The sequence below is a fragment of the Gastrolobium bilobum genome, unplaced genomic scaffold (assembly GCF_033153095.1).
Source record: "Gastrolobium bilobum isolate Gb01-03AN ecotype WA unplaced genomic scaffold, APGP_CSIRO_Gbil_v1 utg36576, whole genome shotgun sequence".
Taxonomy (NCBI): Eukaryota; Viridiplantae; Streptophyta; class Magnoliopsida; order Fabales; family Fabaceae; genus Gastrolobium; species Gastrolobium bilobum.
In genome coordinates, this window is record NW_026897326.1 from 146,909 (window position 1) to 164,844 (window position 17,936).

Here is a 17,936-nt window from a genome sequence, read left to right on the forward strand (position 1 = left end):
ATATGCATATCCGGATCCGGATATGCATATCCGGATACGGGGTATCCGGATATGTCCCCGACATATATCCGGATATTCTGGGTTTGCGTGAACAGTAACGGTATTGTTCATACAGAACTGTGTTTGGGGTTTGTGGACCCTAGATTGATTAAGTTGAACTTCTGTAATGATTAAACTAAGTCAGAATCATGTAATTAAGGGCTTGTGGCTTTGTGAGAAGCCTAAAGACATGAAACGTAAAGGAAAGACGTTGTCTTTATGTCTTATGCTTGTGGAGTATGATTATTGATATGATGCTGGTCCAAAACAAATTGTGATTCTGCTGTGTTTGGGCTTTGAGATTGGTTGGACTCTTGGCTTGGATTGCTAGCTTGCAAGGTAAGCTTTCGTGTCCTCGGTTTAGCCATTGTTTGTTCCACATATCTCATGAGGGGATGGTTTATATGCATGATGTGTTTACATGCTTTGATAATTGAAAATGCTATTGAGCTTTATGTGCAATTGCTTATAATATGTATGTGTTGTTCCACTTAGACGGTTAGCCTAAGTATATGGCGTCATACAAGACGGTGACACTGTGGGTGGGTGCAAGTGGCGTCCTGCACTAGTGTGGGTAATAGACGTATTCTTGCATTTTTTTGGCCAGTAGATTAGTTATAACACACATAACATGATTATCTGCTACATTGCACTGATTTTGGAACTGATATTGAATTACTGCTTTTAGAACTTATATTGCACATGTAAGTGAGCTTGGGGTGGAAGATCCTTGAGGACCCCTTGTCTTACTGAGATTTCTGTTTAGAGATCTCACCCCACGTTTGGGGCACATATTTCAGGTTCAGGTAATGCGGGGGTCGAGACCTCTAGTGGCAGGAGGCCGAAGCTTAGTTGATTGATGTTTATCTGCTTATGTATGCTGACTATGCTTGGATGCTGGATAATGTCTGTAGTGTTTATGTCATTAGCTTTATGGATTACTATGTTGAGACTCTGTTGGTTATGTTGTCTATTTGGTGAGCATGGAGATTGTCCATGCCACATTGAATTGACTTTATGTTTTTAGTTCGGAGTTGTATTAATATATCAGGATATTGTCCGGACTACGTGTTGTAGATCCGTGACTTAGATACTCACTTATTTATCTTATGAGGTTTTCCAATTAGCTGTCTTTTGTAATTTACATACAGGCAATATTTTTATGAAATGATTAAGTAATCAACTTGGCTAAGTTTAATGACGTCATAATTGAAAAGAAAAAGATTTTCCGCATATTAATTAAGCGTGGCTTAATACGATGACATGTTAACAAACCGGGTATACACGGGGTGTTACATACAGCATTGGCGTCTACTATTACGGGTTACAGACGTAAGTACAACCTACACTTCCTCTGATTAGTAGAATAGTTAACACACATGACATGATGATATGCTGCATTGCACTGATTTTGGAACTTATATGATATGACTGCTTTTGAACTTATATTGAACATGTAAGTGAGCTTGGAGTGGAGAAATCCTTGAGGACCCCTTGCCTTACTGAAATTTCTGTTTAAAGATCTCACCCCATGTTTTGGCACATATTTAAGGTTCAGGTAACTCGGGGGTTGGGACCTCGGACGGCAAGAGGCCGGAGCTGAGTTAGATATTGCTGATTATACTGTGATGCTTGGATGTTGTTATGTCTATCTTTATGATTATGGTGTTATTGTTGAGACTCTGTTAGGCTTTGTTGCTTTATTTTGTGAGCATAGGGGTTGTCCATGTCACATTGATTGTCTATGTCTGATTTGGATTCTACTCGTATTAATGTACCAGGATTATTGTACGGATTACGTGTTGTAGATCGGTGACCTAGATACTCACTTATTTATAATATGAGGTTATTCAGTGTAGATAGCTGTCTATTTGCAATTACATACAGATAATATTTTGAAAGTGATTAAGTAATCAACTTGGTAATTAATAATGACGTCATAATTGAAAAGAAAAAAATATTCCGCATTTTTTAATTAAGTGTGGCTTAATACGATGACATGATAACAAACCGAGTATACACGAGACGTTAAACGAACCAAATTGAATCATACTCATTTTAGGAATTTTTAAAAAATATATCAAATAAACTAAACTAAACCATAAACCAAACTAAGCTGCACTATATTTTTTCGAATTAGTTTAAGAATCAAACTACTTTCTTCATACTAATTTGCCCGAATTGAACCATTTTTCGAGCTCCGATAAGCTCGGTATAGCGTGCACCACCCTCTAGATGATGGGATTGGACAGCATAAATATCCCAAACCAATACTCGAGATTAAAATTAATTTTATGACCATCCAAGTTGTCGAAGGTTCACATCATAACTATATGTAGGGCCTCGACTGGAAAAGTGTACTTAAAGCATTACAGCACGGAGAGTGCATGTACGATGTCAGCTTTTCATTCTATAATAAAAAATGGCAAATTGTATTCAAATATTAGGCCTACTGTGTTGATGAAACTGTGTTAGGCAAACTGTATTTTACAATAACATCTTTTATTTATTTTACTTTGCATCACATAAACCTAACAATTACAAATAGAACAAATACTAACATTTTGAATGATACATTGAGGAGGCCTTAACACGACTTAAATTTATGACTTTCAAATGCATGGTTTGGAATGCAATTAGAGCAGAGTCTGCACTCCAGAATAAAACTGAGGACATTAATATACGTACACATATATGCTGCTGGACTACCACTGTTTTGGGACCTATAAGGAGTTGCTTATTTATATAACTAATTATGATTTCCAATTTTGTTTTGCTGAGCATGGCCAACACCAGGGCTGTGACCTGGGTCTGTAGGTTGGAAATCATTTTTTGATCCCTCAGTCACTGAAACTTTAACATTTGGGCTCTGAACTGCCACCATTACTTTCATATTGTTACCTTCCCCTGTAAAATTTCGGTGGCCAACACCAGGACTGATTCCTGGTTTTGTAGGTTGGAAAGCATTTGTGTAGGCTTCACCTGAATCTCCAAAACTAGCTACTTCATAATTTGGCATCATGGGTGAGTCAACTTTAGGAACATTAACCCTGGTTTTAAATGGTGGGAGGGGAGGCTGGGGATTATCCTTCGTTACAACAGTGTCTGTGTTTAGAGATGAATGTTGGTTCAATGGCTTTATCTGCCTCCCATGAGTTAGAAGGAAATCATTGCAGGTAGCTATTGTTAGAAAAAGAGCAAAAGAAATTCTCGTGGTCAGAAATTTACCCATGACTAGAGAAGCAGGAGATACGTATAGGTGGAGACTAGAGAGAATGTATTATAGGAAATTAGAGATAGTTAGCTCAGATTATAAGAGGCAGATGCTAAAGGATATGATATTACAAGTTATAGGATCCCTCAGGTATTTATAATTCTGTTTGAGTATGTCACTGCTCTCTTAAGATTCTAACTGCTAATAATGCATTTGACTAAATATGTGGAGTGCATGTTCTTCAAATGTGGACCGTTTATATGTCAAATAGCTTTTAATTCCAAGCTCATGTTCTTTGTGTACTTAAAATAAGTGGGGTTTGAGAGCTAACCAGGTGGGGTGAGAGCATGTGTTCGAATCTCTCCAGTACTAAAGCCTAATCCTGAACCCGCCCTGAATCGGATTAGTTGCGAAACAATAAACCGATTGGAATATTTCAAAAATAAAATAAAATAAGTGGGGTTTATCACAAAAAAAAATTTCAGTTATTTCATTTGATTTTAATATATGTCTCTTTTGATCTTCACCTCTTCCTTTTATAGGAAAATTGCATGATTTGATATTTAAGTATCCTGATCTTAATTAGAACATCATAATTACGCTCAGATATGCTCAATATATACATACATATATACATTGATGGACTGAAGTGGAAGCTTGAATTGAAGCTTAATCGTTATTAGCTATTTTGGGACCTTTGGTGGTACCCAAGTGCTAACATTAATATCTTGTACCTCATAATTTGACGGTTGAGAGGAGTTTTTTTTTTTTAAATGAATAGAGAATAGTTGATCGACTTGCATACCATCAATATGGACCCTGCACAAAGATATGGAGATTTCTTTGTACCTTGCTTCCACTTAAAGATGCATAGTATTAATTATACTATAAAAGTGAATGGCCTCTGTTCAATCTCAGAATTTTTTTTATTTTGATCGTCGACAAGCTCAAGTGTTGACACATCTGTCGTAGGATCCTCTCTTGTACCAAATTCATATCTTTGTTTATCGGGCACTAACTTTCAAATGGGTTCCATGATTGCGCAGCCGCATGCTCGAATCTAAAGAGGAGAAAGATTCTTGTAGGCTTCTACTATAGTCCTATTTATGTTTGACCTGCATCAAGAATTAATTGGTATCAATGCATTTACGGGAGAGATCAAAATTTTCCATAGATCTTCAGCGCACTTTTTGATATGATATCGGTGGTTGTGACTTGAGACTGCCCTTTATTAAACCTGTTCTTTTTTAACATGGTCAAAACAATTATGGACACTTGCTAGTTTAGTAATGATGTTACGATATCTAGCTATAGTCTCGACGAGAAAAATGTAGTTTCATATGGATGGTTCATATGAGAACCACGATTTAATTTGAACTAGTTTCCTTAGTCATTATGGGTACTGAATAACTGACGGCAGGAGAAACGCCGTCCCTTTTTCTGAAATTTGAATATGCAAAAAGAATGCTAATTATATGCAAATCTTATTCTGATACTTTTGTTTTTGTGGCAGAATTAAAATATATATATAAAAAATTTGATATGCTCAATTTTAATTACATAATAAGATTATGCAAATACTAGGTTATATATGTCTAAACATTTTTAACTAACTAATGTTGTTTATGATTTGTACACACCGCTTTAGTAAACAAATTTCCAGATCTTGAATGCAATACACGTAGACGTAGACGTAGACGTAGACGTAGGTTGTGACGTGTGAACTATTTTCTTGAATTTGGTCCCCATCTTTTTTCTTTAAATTTATTTATTTTTCCTTTTTTTGGTGAAACTTTTTTTTTTAAATGGTCATTGTCATTTGTCAGTTTGTCACTGTTTGTGCGGCTATTTAATTGACATTTTTTCTTCCAATGTATCCACCAAGAACGAACGAGGATATTGGTCAACGCTACAAAATTTTTCTTTAAACTGCCTATTATCACTTTCCATTATTTGCATACTGTTTATTTTAGTTTTATTATCACGACCTAGCAATGTTGTTAAATCCATTTTTTAATCCATTTAAAAAAAAAGAAACTCGAGTAATAAATAAATTTAATTTCAGCAATAGAAGAACGTCTAGTTATGACATCAATTATCAAGAGTCGGAAGTTATACAAAAGTACTTGTGAGGTGAAATAATTTCTATGTCGTTAGCAATGTTGTTAAATTCGATCTGTTTATTGACTCAAGGTCACTAGGTCATTGGTTTAATCATTAAATCACTGGTTCAATCGAATCATCAGGTAAATATACATAAAACTAAAATTTATACGGAAATATAAGAATTATGTTGCAAAAATGGTATTGTTCATTCTTGCAGTTATTTTTTTAACTATGTACTCCTAAGAATACATAGTTAAAAAATATAACTTCAATGTTATAACTATATACTTCCTGAAGTATATAGTTAAAAATGAGTTGCAGGATGTCCTGCCACACATCCGATGCACCCTAATTTATATTAAAAAACTATAATATACTCAAATACTTGTAAAAAAATGATACCAATTACAAATATTTTAATATGAAAAACAATAAATTACACATCATTGTCCGACAAAAGATCAATGAAACATAATATTTGTAATACTGGTGTTTCAGATTCAGTAGACGATATCTCTAAGTGTAAGAGTGTGCATGACAACCATTTTATTCTCTGGCACTATTTTTAAAAGAAACAATTGTTTTCTGTTTTTATGCCTTGGAACAGTTTCTGAGAAAAATATATATTTGATAAAATGTTCTATTTTTATTCTAAGAATGAGAATTGCGTTTGATAACACAATAAATAATCATTCTTATTAGTGTTGTAGGTACATATATTAGTGTTTCATAACCTATGTAAATCAATAAACAACATATCACTCAAATACTTCAAAAGAAACAAATCATTTGTGTGTGTGAGAGTGAAAAAAGAAAGACATCGATTGATGAGAACAAATCAATTTAGTTTTTTTAGAAACCGAGTCGGGTCACTTGTTGAACCGACCGAATCACCGATTTTTTACAAAAACTGGCCGGGCACACCGATTCCATACATGATCGATCCAATATGAAAATTGTACCGACTCTCCAATTTCTGGGTCGATCCGGCCAGGTCATTCCGATTTTTATAACATTGGTCCTTACTCATTATTACTTCTAATTTGTCAAAAATCTTATTCAATAATAATATTAAATTTGTTATGGTTAAAGACATACTTCATCATAGGACTTAGAGATTCATATCGAAATATATTGCACTGAGTTGCAATCATAGTTGTTTTCACCACTAATTAAGCCAGGCTTTTTTTATAGTTAGTATCATTGACCTTAATTATATTTTAATATCATTGAGTTTCTAGAGAGAGAAAGAAGCTAATTATTTTAGATTGAGAGCTAAGAATATACAAAGGCGGACCGAGGTGTATGAGAAGGGGGGCAAGTGCCCCCCCTTAAATTATGATGTAAAAATACGAAAATATCTTTCTCTTAAAATTTAAATTTTTCCAATTTAATTTTAGGGTAGAATATTGTAACAACCAATTAAGATTATTACTAATGTTATTATCAATTAATTTCATCGTTAGATCGATTATGTTGATCCAACGGTTATATTTATTTTCATCTTTGTATGATTATGATTTTTCATATTTAATACTTTATATTTATTTTCACCTTTGTATGGTTATAATTTTTCATATTTAATGCTTTTACATTAAATATAGGGATCATAACTATACAAAGATGGAAATAAATATAACCGTTGGATCCACATAATCGATCTAACGGTAAAATTTATTGGTAGTAACTCCAGTTGGTTGTTACGATATCCTACCCCTTTAATTTTCCTCATTCTATTTTATTTTCCCGTGAGTTTTTTTTCTCCTCCATCTTTATTATCCAAACCTAACAGCAGAGGTCTCTATTCCAGACCCATCGTTTGCATCTACATACTGATTCATCTCCTCTCAAACCTCAATCTCCATTATTGGAAGCTGGAACATTTGCTTCTTCCTCCATCATCGTTCCAGTTAAGTCGCAATCCATCAAGATCTAGATTTAAATCAGATCCCGCCAGTCGGCAGCTGCTCGCAAGTCGCGTTCAAGACCAGACCAAATCTATATATGTACTTGAACTTTTTAAGTGCTCATCCTTCATTAATTTCCTAGATCTGCCGCTGAGAATATATATATAGATATGGAAAAAATATTTCTCCAGCCACTTGGGATAAGCTTATCTCCAACCATCCTTTTTTAACTACGTATTCCCGCGAATACATAATTATAACGTTAAGTTGTTTTTTTTCTCTCTCAACGTCAGATGATAAGTTCTGAAAAGTAATTGAGGAAAGAGAAAAAAATAATTTTAACATTATAACTATATATTCTCGATAATACATGTTTGGAAATGATGACGGGAGATAAGTTTATTTCAAGTGACTGGAGAAATGTTAACTCACACACACACATATATATATATTAGTATAAGACATAATTTTTTATATCATTTAATAACTTTAAATAATATATAATTTTATTGATCAACCATTAAATTGTAACTATTTATTAGTTTGATTGTTTATGTTAAATATTATAAAAATTAAATGACAATAATATAATAAAATGATTCTTTTTTGTATATTCCAAAAATATATATTACATTAATCTTGATGCATATTAACAAAGTAATAATCTAGTAAACCAAAAAATGTTCTTTGGAGAGTCTCCCGTTATATAGAGTCCGATAATATTCAAATCAGACTAATCTGAAGGATGAATAAGTTGAGGAGATGCAAAATAAATAAAAATAATGTGATGTTTTTTTTTTGGAGATATTTAATTTCATCGGTTCATCTCTTTGCAACTAGTTTGATTCGGGGCGACCGGATCCCGAGATTAAGGCTTTAAATCTATTCCAAATACTATATTGGGAAGAATTAAACACATGTTCTTATCCCCATCTACTCAATTTTTTGACATCAACTAAGCTACCATCATTTAATTCTTTGTAAGATTTATGAGGTAAGTATCAATCTTATAATTTGAAGCATTGATGAGAAAAATTATGAAAAAAAAAATTCTAAAAATTTATAAATCTTGCAGTCCGCCAAATCAGTGCACGCATCAACTATGAATGGGCCTTAATTAAGAAATCATGTTGAAGAGCGGCAAACAAAAAGTCAAGTCAAAAGCAGCATCGCCACACAGTCCCTGCCACTTGAGTTTGTCACCCACCCTCTCATTCTTGTAATCAAATAATCCATCAAACTAGACAAGAAAGAATGAAGCATATAAATAAAGGGTTTTATAACAGTTATGTTGTAGGAAAAGTGATTGTGTTATGTTATAGAGATTCGTTTTGCGTGCCGGAGTTTTTTTTTTTTTTTTTTTTGCTGCGGGTCCCACAAAATGTTGTGTGTGTAGGAAAATTTTTGTGGTCATGTTAAATGATAGATGATAAACCCATAAATAAATTGGGTTTTATAAAAGTTATGTTATAAGAAAAGTTATGTTATGTTATAGAAATTTATTTTGTGTGCTGTTCTTTTTTTTTGCTCCAAAAAATGCAGGCCTCATAAAATGTTATGTATGTAGAAAACTTTTTCTTGTCATGTTAAACGATGGATACAGATTCCAAATAAATTTGGAGTGGAAATGGAGAATCTTCAAAATGGTTCGCTCCAGGGAATGGGGAACCCTCACTTCTACTACGTGTCTTTCACATAATTAATCACTTATAGTGCAGAAAATTAAGATGATAGAAATAAATATAATATGAACTAAAGAGATTGGTATAATTTATTGATTCTCAATTTAGATTTTTTTATATCTGAAAAATGAATAATTAGAAGAAGCAAAGTGCAATACGATAGCTGTTTGTGGTGGGTACTGCCTTGACGGAAAGACAAGGAATCTTTCGGGTCCCTTTCATGGAATCTCAACGGTACGTCTAATGAGTTTCGTAGAATATTTTGGCCTTCTGGGCTAGCCTATAATATTGAATAATGCAAATTTTAAAATATTATCTATAAAAAGTTTAATTGGGTGAGCTTTTTATTTCTTAATAGATTAAATATTTCTAATTTAGGTTGCGAATATTTTAAGAATTTTTTTAATGAGAAATTATTTTTATACCATTTTCTCTATTTTTTGTTGCACTTATTTAATTGGAACAAAGATAAAATGTATAATGACACATTTTGCTTTATTTTTTTATCTAAAAAATAAAATGTTAGAATATAATAGTAAAAGTGATGTGCAAATGCCTACCCAAAAACAAAAAGTGATGGGCAAATACCAATATTTTCTAAAAGAAAATATTTATATCAGAGATTAGTTGAGTTTATTTGGGTTCACATTGCAGAAGATTGATTTTTTATTTTAGGAAATATTCCAATCGGTTCATTGTTTCGCAACTAATCTGATTCGGGACGAGTCCAAGATTAAGGCTTTAAACCCCTCCCAAAGGTGATAGTGATAAGATTCAAACACATGCTATCACTCTCGTCTGCTTAGCTCCTATGCGCCGACTGAGCTACCACCCTTTGGTAATTGATTTTTTTATTTTAGAATAATGATATATGCTGCTATTAATTTAAAAGGATGACTACCAGATTTGTCTTGTGATTGAAGATGCATTTATTTTTGTCTAAAATATTTGACTTAAAACTTTTATAGAGTCTTTATTTAAAGAATTTAAATTTTAGATAAATTAAGTTAATTTGAGAATTGCCTTGTTAAGGTCTTTTAAAGAAATATAACTTAAATTTATGTAAAAATTAACAAATGCAAGGATTTCAAAATAAAAGAAAATTACAAGACAGTGAGCAGAACAATCTAGAATTTGCGTGCAAAAACAATCGTACATTTCATGGTGCTTTAGCATTATTGTTTTATGAGATACGATTCTAACACATCATTTTTTTGTTTCTTTTATTAAATCGTATTGATCAGAGCCGATTTTATAACTGGGTTGATCATTTGATCTTTCTCTATACAAATGACCCGAAACCGCTTTGGGTCAGAACATCTTGCAGCAATGGCGGACTCAGAGAAAAAAGTTTATGTCTGCACACTTAGGGTGGGGGTTCAGGGGCAGTGCCCCCGAAGATTTTTTTTTTAAAGAAAATTTTAAATGTATTAAAAAATATATAAACAAGAAAAGAAAAGAATTATAGGGGTTGGTTGGGTTGGGTCCATGTTAGTTAAAATTTCGATTTAAATATGTGATTTTATGATTTTATAAAAAAATTTAATCAAAATGATTTCATCAAAATTCCAAACACTTTTACGATTTTATGATTTTTTACGATGTTTTTTATGTTAAGATTTTACGTTTTATGTTTTTTTATCCTCCTTCCGATTTTATGTAAGATCTTGATTTTAACTACCATGGTTGGTCCTATGTTTTTTTTTTCTTTTCAATCTTCCTAAATCTTTTTTTTTTTTTTTACTTGACCTAAATCACCCATCCTTTGAAAAAAAATAATAAAAATTCTCAAACTTGTGTCTGCAAGTGCAGACAGCGGCAACTGTGTGTGTCCGCCACTGTCTTGCAGTTGCAGCAGCTTTAACCCATGGGTTTTCAATGGAACAAGATGGGGGTGTACCTGCAAGACACTCCGACAGTCAAGTCAAATATGGTTCAAGCAGGTTTTAATTATGTAGAAGATGTGTACCTTTGTGTTAACACATGTATTTATAGTGGAGAGATAACCAACTTGGGAGATGTCTTTCTTCATGGTGAAGGCTTTCATCTCTTTTCATTGGTTCTTGTGGGTGGCTGATGTTTCTTGGTGGTGAGGTTTGTGAAAGAAATAGCTTACTGTCATATGGCCTTAAATATTGAGGAGATTTACTGAGATAGGCTTTAGGAGATAAATAAGTGGTAGCAGCCTTTGTTGACTATCATCTTTCTTGTAGAGGTGTGCAAAAAAACTGATTCACTTGTCTTGCCCTTGATCTGACCTTGACCTGACCCATAAATACCAATTTTTTGAACTGGGTTTAAATACTGACCCACTTTTATTTGGGTCGATTTTAGACCTGACTTGTTTTAATAATGACCCATTAACCCACACCCATTATGTGAAAAAAAGAAAAAGAAAATCACAATTACGTTAATAGAAAAGTTTTAATGTAAAACAATGACGTCAAAATTTTTTACGAAACATATTTCCTTCAAAAAATTTCGCAAAATTTTTTGACGAAAAATATTTTCATCAAAATTTGTGACTAAAAACATTTCTGTAAAAAAATGAGATGACAAATTTTTTTACGGAATCTAAATTTCGTCAAAACATTTTACAAAAAAACATATTCATCAAAAATTTCAATGAAACACATTTGCATCGAAATTTTTGACACAAAAAATTTTTATCAACATTCTTTACCGAATTCAAATTTTGGCGAAAAATTTCGATGGAAACATTTTCGTTAAACTTTTTGACAAAAAAAAAATTCCGTCGAAATTTTTAGCAAAACTCATTTCCATCGAAATTTTTTAACTAAATATTTTCGTCAAATTTTTTAATAAAAAACATTTCCATCAAAATTTTCAACGGAACACATTTCTGTCAAAAATTTTTGTAAAAATATTTGACAAAATATTTCGATAAAAAAATTTAACGGAAAAAATATTCTGTCAAAATTCTTTAAAGAATCTAAATTTCGTCAAAAGTTTCGAATGAAACATTTCTCTCAAAACAATTTTCGTCAAAACACATTTCCATCGAAATTTTGAACGAAAAACATTCCGTCAAAATTTTTGACTGAATTCTTTTTCGTTTAAAACAGTTGATGGAGGAAATCATTTTCGACAAAAAGTATTCTGACGAAAAAATAATTTTGTGACGAAATTTTCATCGTTTGCAACGTAGAAATTTCATCGAAAATATGATCTTTTTTGGTATTGTGAAAAGTACATAAATAATTTTGTAAGAAATTTTAAATTTAATTTAATTTGTAAAATATAATAATTATATTAATTTAAAAAAAGATAAAATGGTAAAAAATCTCATTAACTTTCCATTTTTCTCCCACTTTAGAAACCAAGTCAGGTCAGATCCGACCCGGTTCTGAACTAGTTCAAAAATATCCAAACCAAGTCAGACCTGACTTGGATCAAATTAAAGCGGGTCGGGTCAAAATACTTGACCTATAAAAATCAAGTTGGATCGAGTCGGCAAAAAAACCTGACCCGACCTGACCCATGCACACCCTTACTTTCTTGGTGATGAAGGCCTTTTATTTGGGCCTTGTCTTATTATAATATAAATCCATATCAGAAGCCCCCCAAGTCGCTGCTTATGCTAAGAGCATGAGTAGTGTGATGTATAAACTCGCGGGATGACGTATACGTTTATCAACCCGGAAGATACATTTCATTGTTCTTTTATTTGGTACTATGGTCTGTACTTTGCATGGGTGTTTGAGAACTTCATACTTGTATCCTGCAATTTTATACAGTTCATAATTTATAATTCATATATTTTGCATACCTTTCTATTTTGCATGCTCTTTGTTTTGATGTGGCTTGTTATGATTTTTGATGTCACTTTAAGGCGAGATATCTTCCTTCCTTTGTTCTCTTTACATATTAGCCTCAACCATGCGCGTTCTTTGAGCACTTCCTTCATCTTCATGGAAGTTTTAACTAGTTAAGGTTTTACCATCTTAATCTTCATGGAAGTTTTAACCAGCTAAGGTTTTACCTTCCTTTTAATCTTCATCGCGCTTCATGGAAGTTTTAACCAGTTAAGATTTTACCTTCCTTCATCTTCATGGAAGTTTTAACCAGTTAAGGTTTTACCTTCCTTAATCTTCAGGAAAGTTTTAACTAGTTAAGGTTTTACCTTCCTTCATCTTTGTAAGAACCTGCACCGTTAAATTAGGAACTTAAATAACTTACTTATGAAATTAAGAAATAATTCCATAATTGACCTTGGATAAATATAGAAAGATTAGAATAATTATTGAGAAGGACAAATAATGTCTAAATCGATGTTCTGATGAAAAGCACAGATATCGGTTCCGCTTCACGGTATAATTGCGTACCGGTGAAGTATCCTGAAAAATTATATTAAGTATACGAATATTCTTAGAAAAATACTTAAGTTGGGTAAACCAAGTTTGGAGTCATAATTATGAGTTTTGATGTCAAAACTAATACCGATTGCGTATAAAATGCGTATCGACAAAGTGCTGCGAAAATTATAATAAAAATATGATAAATCCTAGAAAAATGGCTAGGTTCAGAATATGAAGTTTTAGATTAAAATGATTAGCGGAGCTATTAGAGTTAATACCAACGGATTAAGTTAAGTGCACCTATATATAGGTTGCACATTAACCTAGGTCAGAAACCTTAAACCCTCAACGTGAAATTCTGAGCTGCCTTAGTGCTCCACCTTAGCTGCCACCTTCCTCTCTTCTTGGAAGCCTGAAATTTTGCATGAAAACCAACCAAGTCATCACCTTTTTCACTTGATTCTTCCTTTTCCACCTTGTGAGCGCGTGAGAGTATACATTGTGAGGGAGAAAGGCACCTTCTTGCTGTGTAGGAGCTGCTGGTTGGGGAGGTTAGGGGCTGTCTTCACTGTTTGGTTGAGAGGGAGCCATTTACTTAGCATTTGGAGCTTCAAGAAGCTACCTTTGGAGAAAAGGACCAAGCTTGTGGACCATTTTCGTGGCCTTGTAGTGGTAGAATCCTAGAGTGGTGTAGAAATCACCAAGTCACTTCCTTTTCTGATTTCACAAGCCTTAAGGTAACCTTTGATCATTTCACTTGAAATTTCATGATTTTAGCTTGTTTGAGTCATTAAAAAGGGAAACTTTGATTATTCAAGTTGAGGGCTGATAATCTATACATAATAAGTGTTAATGAACTTCTGTTTGTGAAGTCATTGGACTCAAAATCGTGGGAGGACCTTTAAAATGGAGATTATGCAGAAACTGCACGAGTTTCTGCATTCTGTCTGATAAGTATTCGAATACTTTTCGTGAAGTATTCGAATATTCATCAGAAGGTAGTCGAATACTCATCATGGAGTATTGGGATACTTTTCTGGAAATGAAAGTATTTGAATACCTTAGTAAAAGTATTCAGATACTTAGTAGTATTTAAATACTTATCAGGGAGTATTCGGATATCTTGTGGTATTCAGATACTGTAGTAAAAGTATTCGGATACACTACAGCAAAAGAGGTATACAGAGGCGGTTCATAAGGCATTTCACGACGGTTCAAACCGCCTCCATATGCGAGCTTCGGCTGTTATCCAACCGTCGTAGTTACTATCGTCGAGAGGCAATTCCACGACGGTTTCACTGAACCACTGGAATGACCGTCGAACCCGACATCAGCGACAGTTGCCAAGGCGGTTATCACCGTAGTAGCATATCTTTTAAATAAATTTACGAATATTTAAAGACGGTTCACAAACGATCGTCGAATTTAAATTGACGTCATTTGGACAACCGTCGTGGAATAATAATTCCAAGGCGGTTAGACAACCGTAGTGGAATAGTAATTCAAAGGCGGTTAGTTAACCGTAGTGGAATAGCAATTCAAAGGCGGTCAGTTAACCATAGTGGAATAGCAATTCATAGGCGGTCAGTTAACCGTAGTGGAATAGCAATTCAAAGGCGGTTACATAACAGTCGTGGAATAACAATTCAAATGCAGTTTGATAGTTGTTGTGGATATGTATACTAAGGTGGTTTTAACCGTCGTTGAATAATAAATAAAATTTATTAATTTTTTATTTTAATAATTTTGTAATAAAATAATACACTATTTTTTCGAGTAACTAATGCAATATTGTACAATACGTTGTCAAATAAATATTAATTTATTTTCAAGAATTTAAATATTGGATATCATTAAAGCTGATAATTAAATGTTTTAAAATTTACATTTATTTTTTAAATACAATTTGATATATATATATATAATTATTAAGAATGGAAATATATGTTTAATTATTAAAAATGGCAAATTGGATTAAAAATCAATCTTTTATAACCCAATATAATAATTATATAAATAAATTAAAAATATCAAGGCTTTTCATCCATAATCATAGTTAAAGGCAGTAAACTTTTCTACAAATAGCCATCTAACCATTTGCACCGAATTCTAATAATTTAAAACATCAAATATACAGGGGAATGTAATAGTTAGTTAACAGTAGCATTGTCATAACACCAAAAAGACATTCAATCACCCTGACATTGTGATATACACCAAAATACAAAAGCTATCCATCAAAAAGTAATCACCAAAATACTCGAAGTTCAGGTCCTTGTGCATTTGGGTACTGAAAAATGCACAAATCCAAAATACTTGAAGTTCAGGTCCTTGTGCTATTTTAAATACATTCTGGAAAACAAAAACAAAAAAATATAAACCCGAGAACTATGGAGGAAATGGGTGTCCTTGAAGTTCAGGTCCTTGTGCATTTGGTACATGGCTAGCAGAAGAGGATGGCCTGAATCCATTGAGAGAGCCCAAATCTTGAGGCTGTAAAAAAAAAAAGAGAGCTCAAATATAAGTCTCAATCTTATACATATTGGGTACTGAAAAATATAATATGATATAAGCAAAAGAGGGTATTTTGTCCTTGAAGTCATATTATACAATCATCATCTCAAACAGAAAACATAAGAAAATTTAAGTAAATGTAATATATACCTGATGCAATCCATTTGATGCAAAACCAGGGGGCATTTGATCCCAAAGCTATGTATAAAAAAGTCAATGCTTCCTCCAAAGACTGAACCTTAGATTTCAACTCTCTAATTTCATTGTCTGTAGATGTTGAGGGAGATGCCCAGAACTACAACGATGTTTAAAAAATTGGGAAGGACAGACCCCAAATCCCATACCCCGTACACGTCCAGGGTGCTCCTTCCCAAACACCTGGACGTAAGCTTCTTCTTTGGATAAAGTTCCATAATTTTGTGCAGCTAATAACAAATCCTACAAAATTTGATCCAACAACCAATTTAAAAACAGTAACATTGTCATATAGGAATACAAGTAAACAACTATATTCCACTTACATTTTTCTGCAGAGCCTCTTCATTCACAAATGTACCATCTTTTTTCAGATGCGAATAGGCATAAAATTCCGCTCTACTGATAGGTCTACCTTTTTCAATTTCCTAAAATAATAAAATAACCAACAAAAGAAAAGAAAAATTATGATTATAAACTACTGCACTATATTTATTTGATATATTAATTGGACATATCACTGAAGAGACAAAACTAAGTGTAGATTTATAGCAAAACTAATTGGGCATATAAACTACTACTGATAGGCATTACACGTGAGCTTGGATATAGCAAAACTAAGTGTAGATTTAACCAAAAAAGGTTTTTTTACTTAACAAGAACCATAGAACCACATAATCATACAAAATAAAAAAATACATGTACCAGCTCTCTTTTTCTTCTTGCAATAGACTTTGAGCCTAAAGTGTGAGGAATTGTTAGCTTTGCCCTATTGGCAGTATTCTTTTCAGCAATTTCCTACATTAAACATAAAATAATTAAGTAACTTATTAAAAAGTTATATCAGAAAATACATACTCGAATGTTATATCAGAAAAACTACCAAATGTTCGATGATGAAAATGAAAAATGAAAAAGGTACCAAATGTTATATCAGTAAAACTACCAAATGTTATATCAGAAAAGGTACCACTATTATTTTAAGAAGTGCTACTATGCTACACATAGGAACTAGCAACACAATCTTTTGAGTTTTAAAACCCAAATAGACGAAGATCCCAACCCTGTCGCTAAGGAACAATCAAGTTCAACATTGATAGTAAATTTGAATCAGGACCTATTCTAAGAGTCTCAGAAACAATGAATCAACAAGAAGCATTCCCACTAAATCATATAAAATGAGGACAAATTGTGTTATTAGGAAACCATCAAAGGGAATTACATAACACAGTATATGGAGAATAAAGTAAAATCTTATTACTCAAAAACAACCATTTTACCTAAAAGTGTTCACTGAAGTTACTTAACCTATAATAAGCACTTTCCTACATTACACAAAATAATAATTAAGTAACTTATTAAAAAGTTATATCAGAAAATACATACTCGAATGTTATATCAGAAAAACTACCAAATGTTTGATGATAAAAATGAAAAATGAAAAATGCTATATAAATGTATAAAAAAGAACCCCAGAATGATTACCATAATGATGACATGTATAAAAATGAGAAATGCTATTACCATTGTTCTTTTCTCAAATATGTACTCCAAAAAAGAAGCCCATTGTTCTCTTGAAATTCCCATTGGGCATCTCTCAATACTTTCTTCTAAGGACATATCAGAATTCTTAAACATGTGCCACAGCCTTGATCTATTGTCCTTCCATTGTTTGGTGAGTGTGTACACCTTTGGCTTTGCATTTCTGGTGCCAAGGAGTCATCTTTGGTGCAAAGAACCAAGCTTTGACCACCATTTTCGTAACCTTGTAAGATCAGACGTGTAGAGTTGAAGTGAGAGCTCCAAGAGTATCATTCACCTCTGTTTTGAGCTTGTGGTATGATCATCACTTTTGTTCTTGAGTTTCCTTTGTTAAAAATGAAACCTTGATGCATGTAATAAACTAAAGTTGATAACTTAATGTTGGGTAAGGTTAAACACACCTAAAAATGCATATTTA

General features: G+C 32.7%; 1 protein-coding gene across 1 annotated transcript; it reads right to left on the bottom strand.

Moving 5' to 3' along the window:
- Window positions 1–15,655: 15,655 nt before the first annotated feature.
- LOC133305996 (uncharacterized) lies at window positions 15,656–17,614 on the bottom strand. Its single transcript, XM_061506259.1, has 5 exons — window positions 17,501–17,614; window positions 16,682–16,774; window positions 16,303–16,404; window positions 16,112–16,219; window positions 15,656–15,760 (listed from the first exon to the last, which is right to left on the bottom strand). The coding sequence occupies exons 1-5, from the start codon at window positions 17,612–17,614 to the stop codon at window positions 15,656–15,658; spliced, it is 522 nt and encodes a 173-aa protein (XP_061362243.1).
- Window positions 17,615–17,936: the final 322 nt, after the last annotated feature.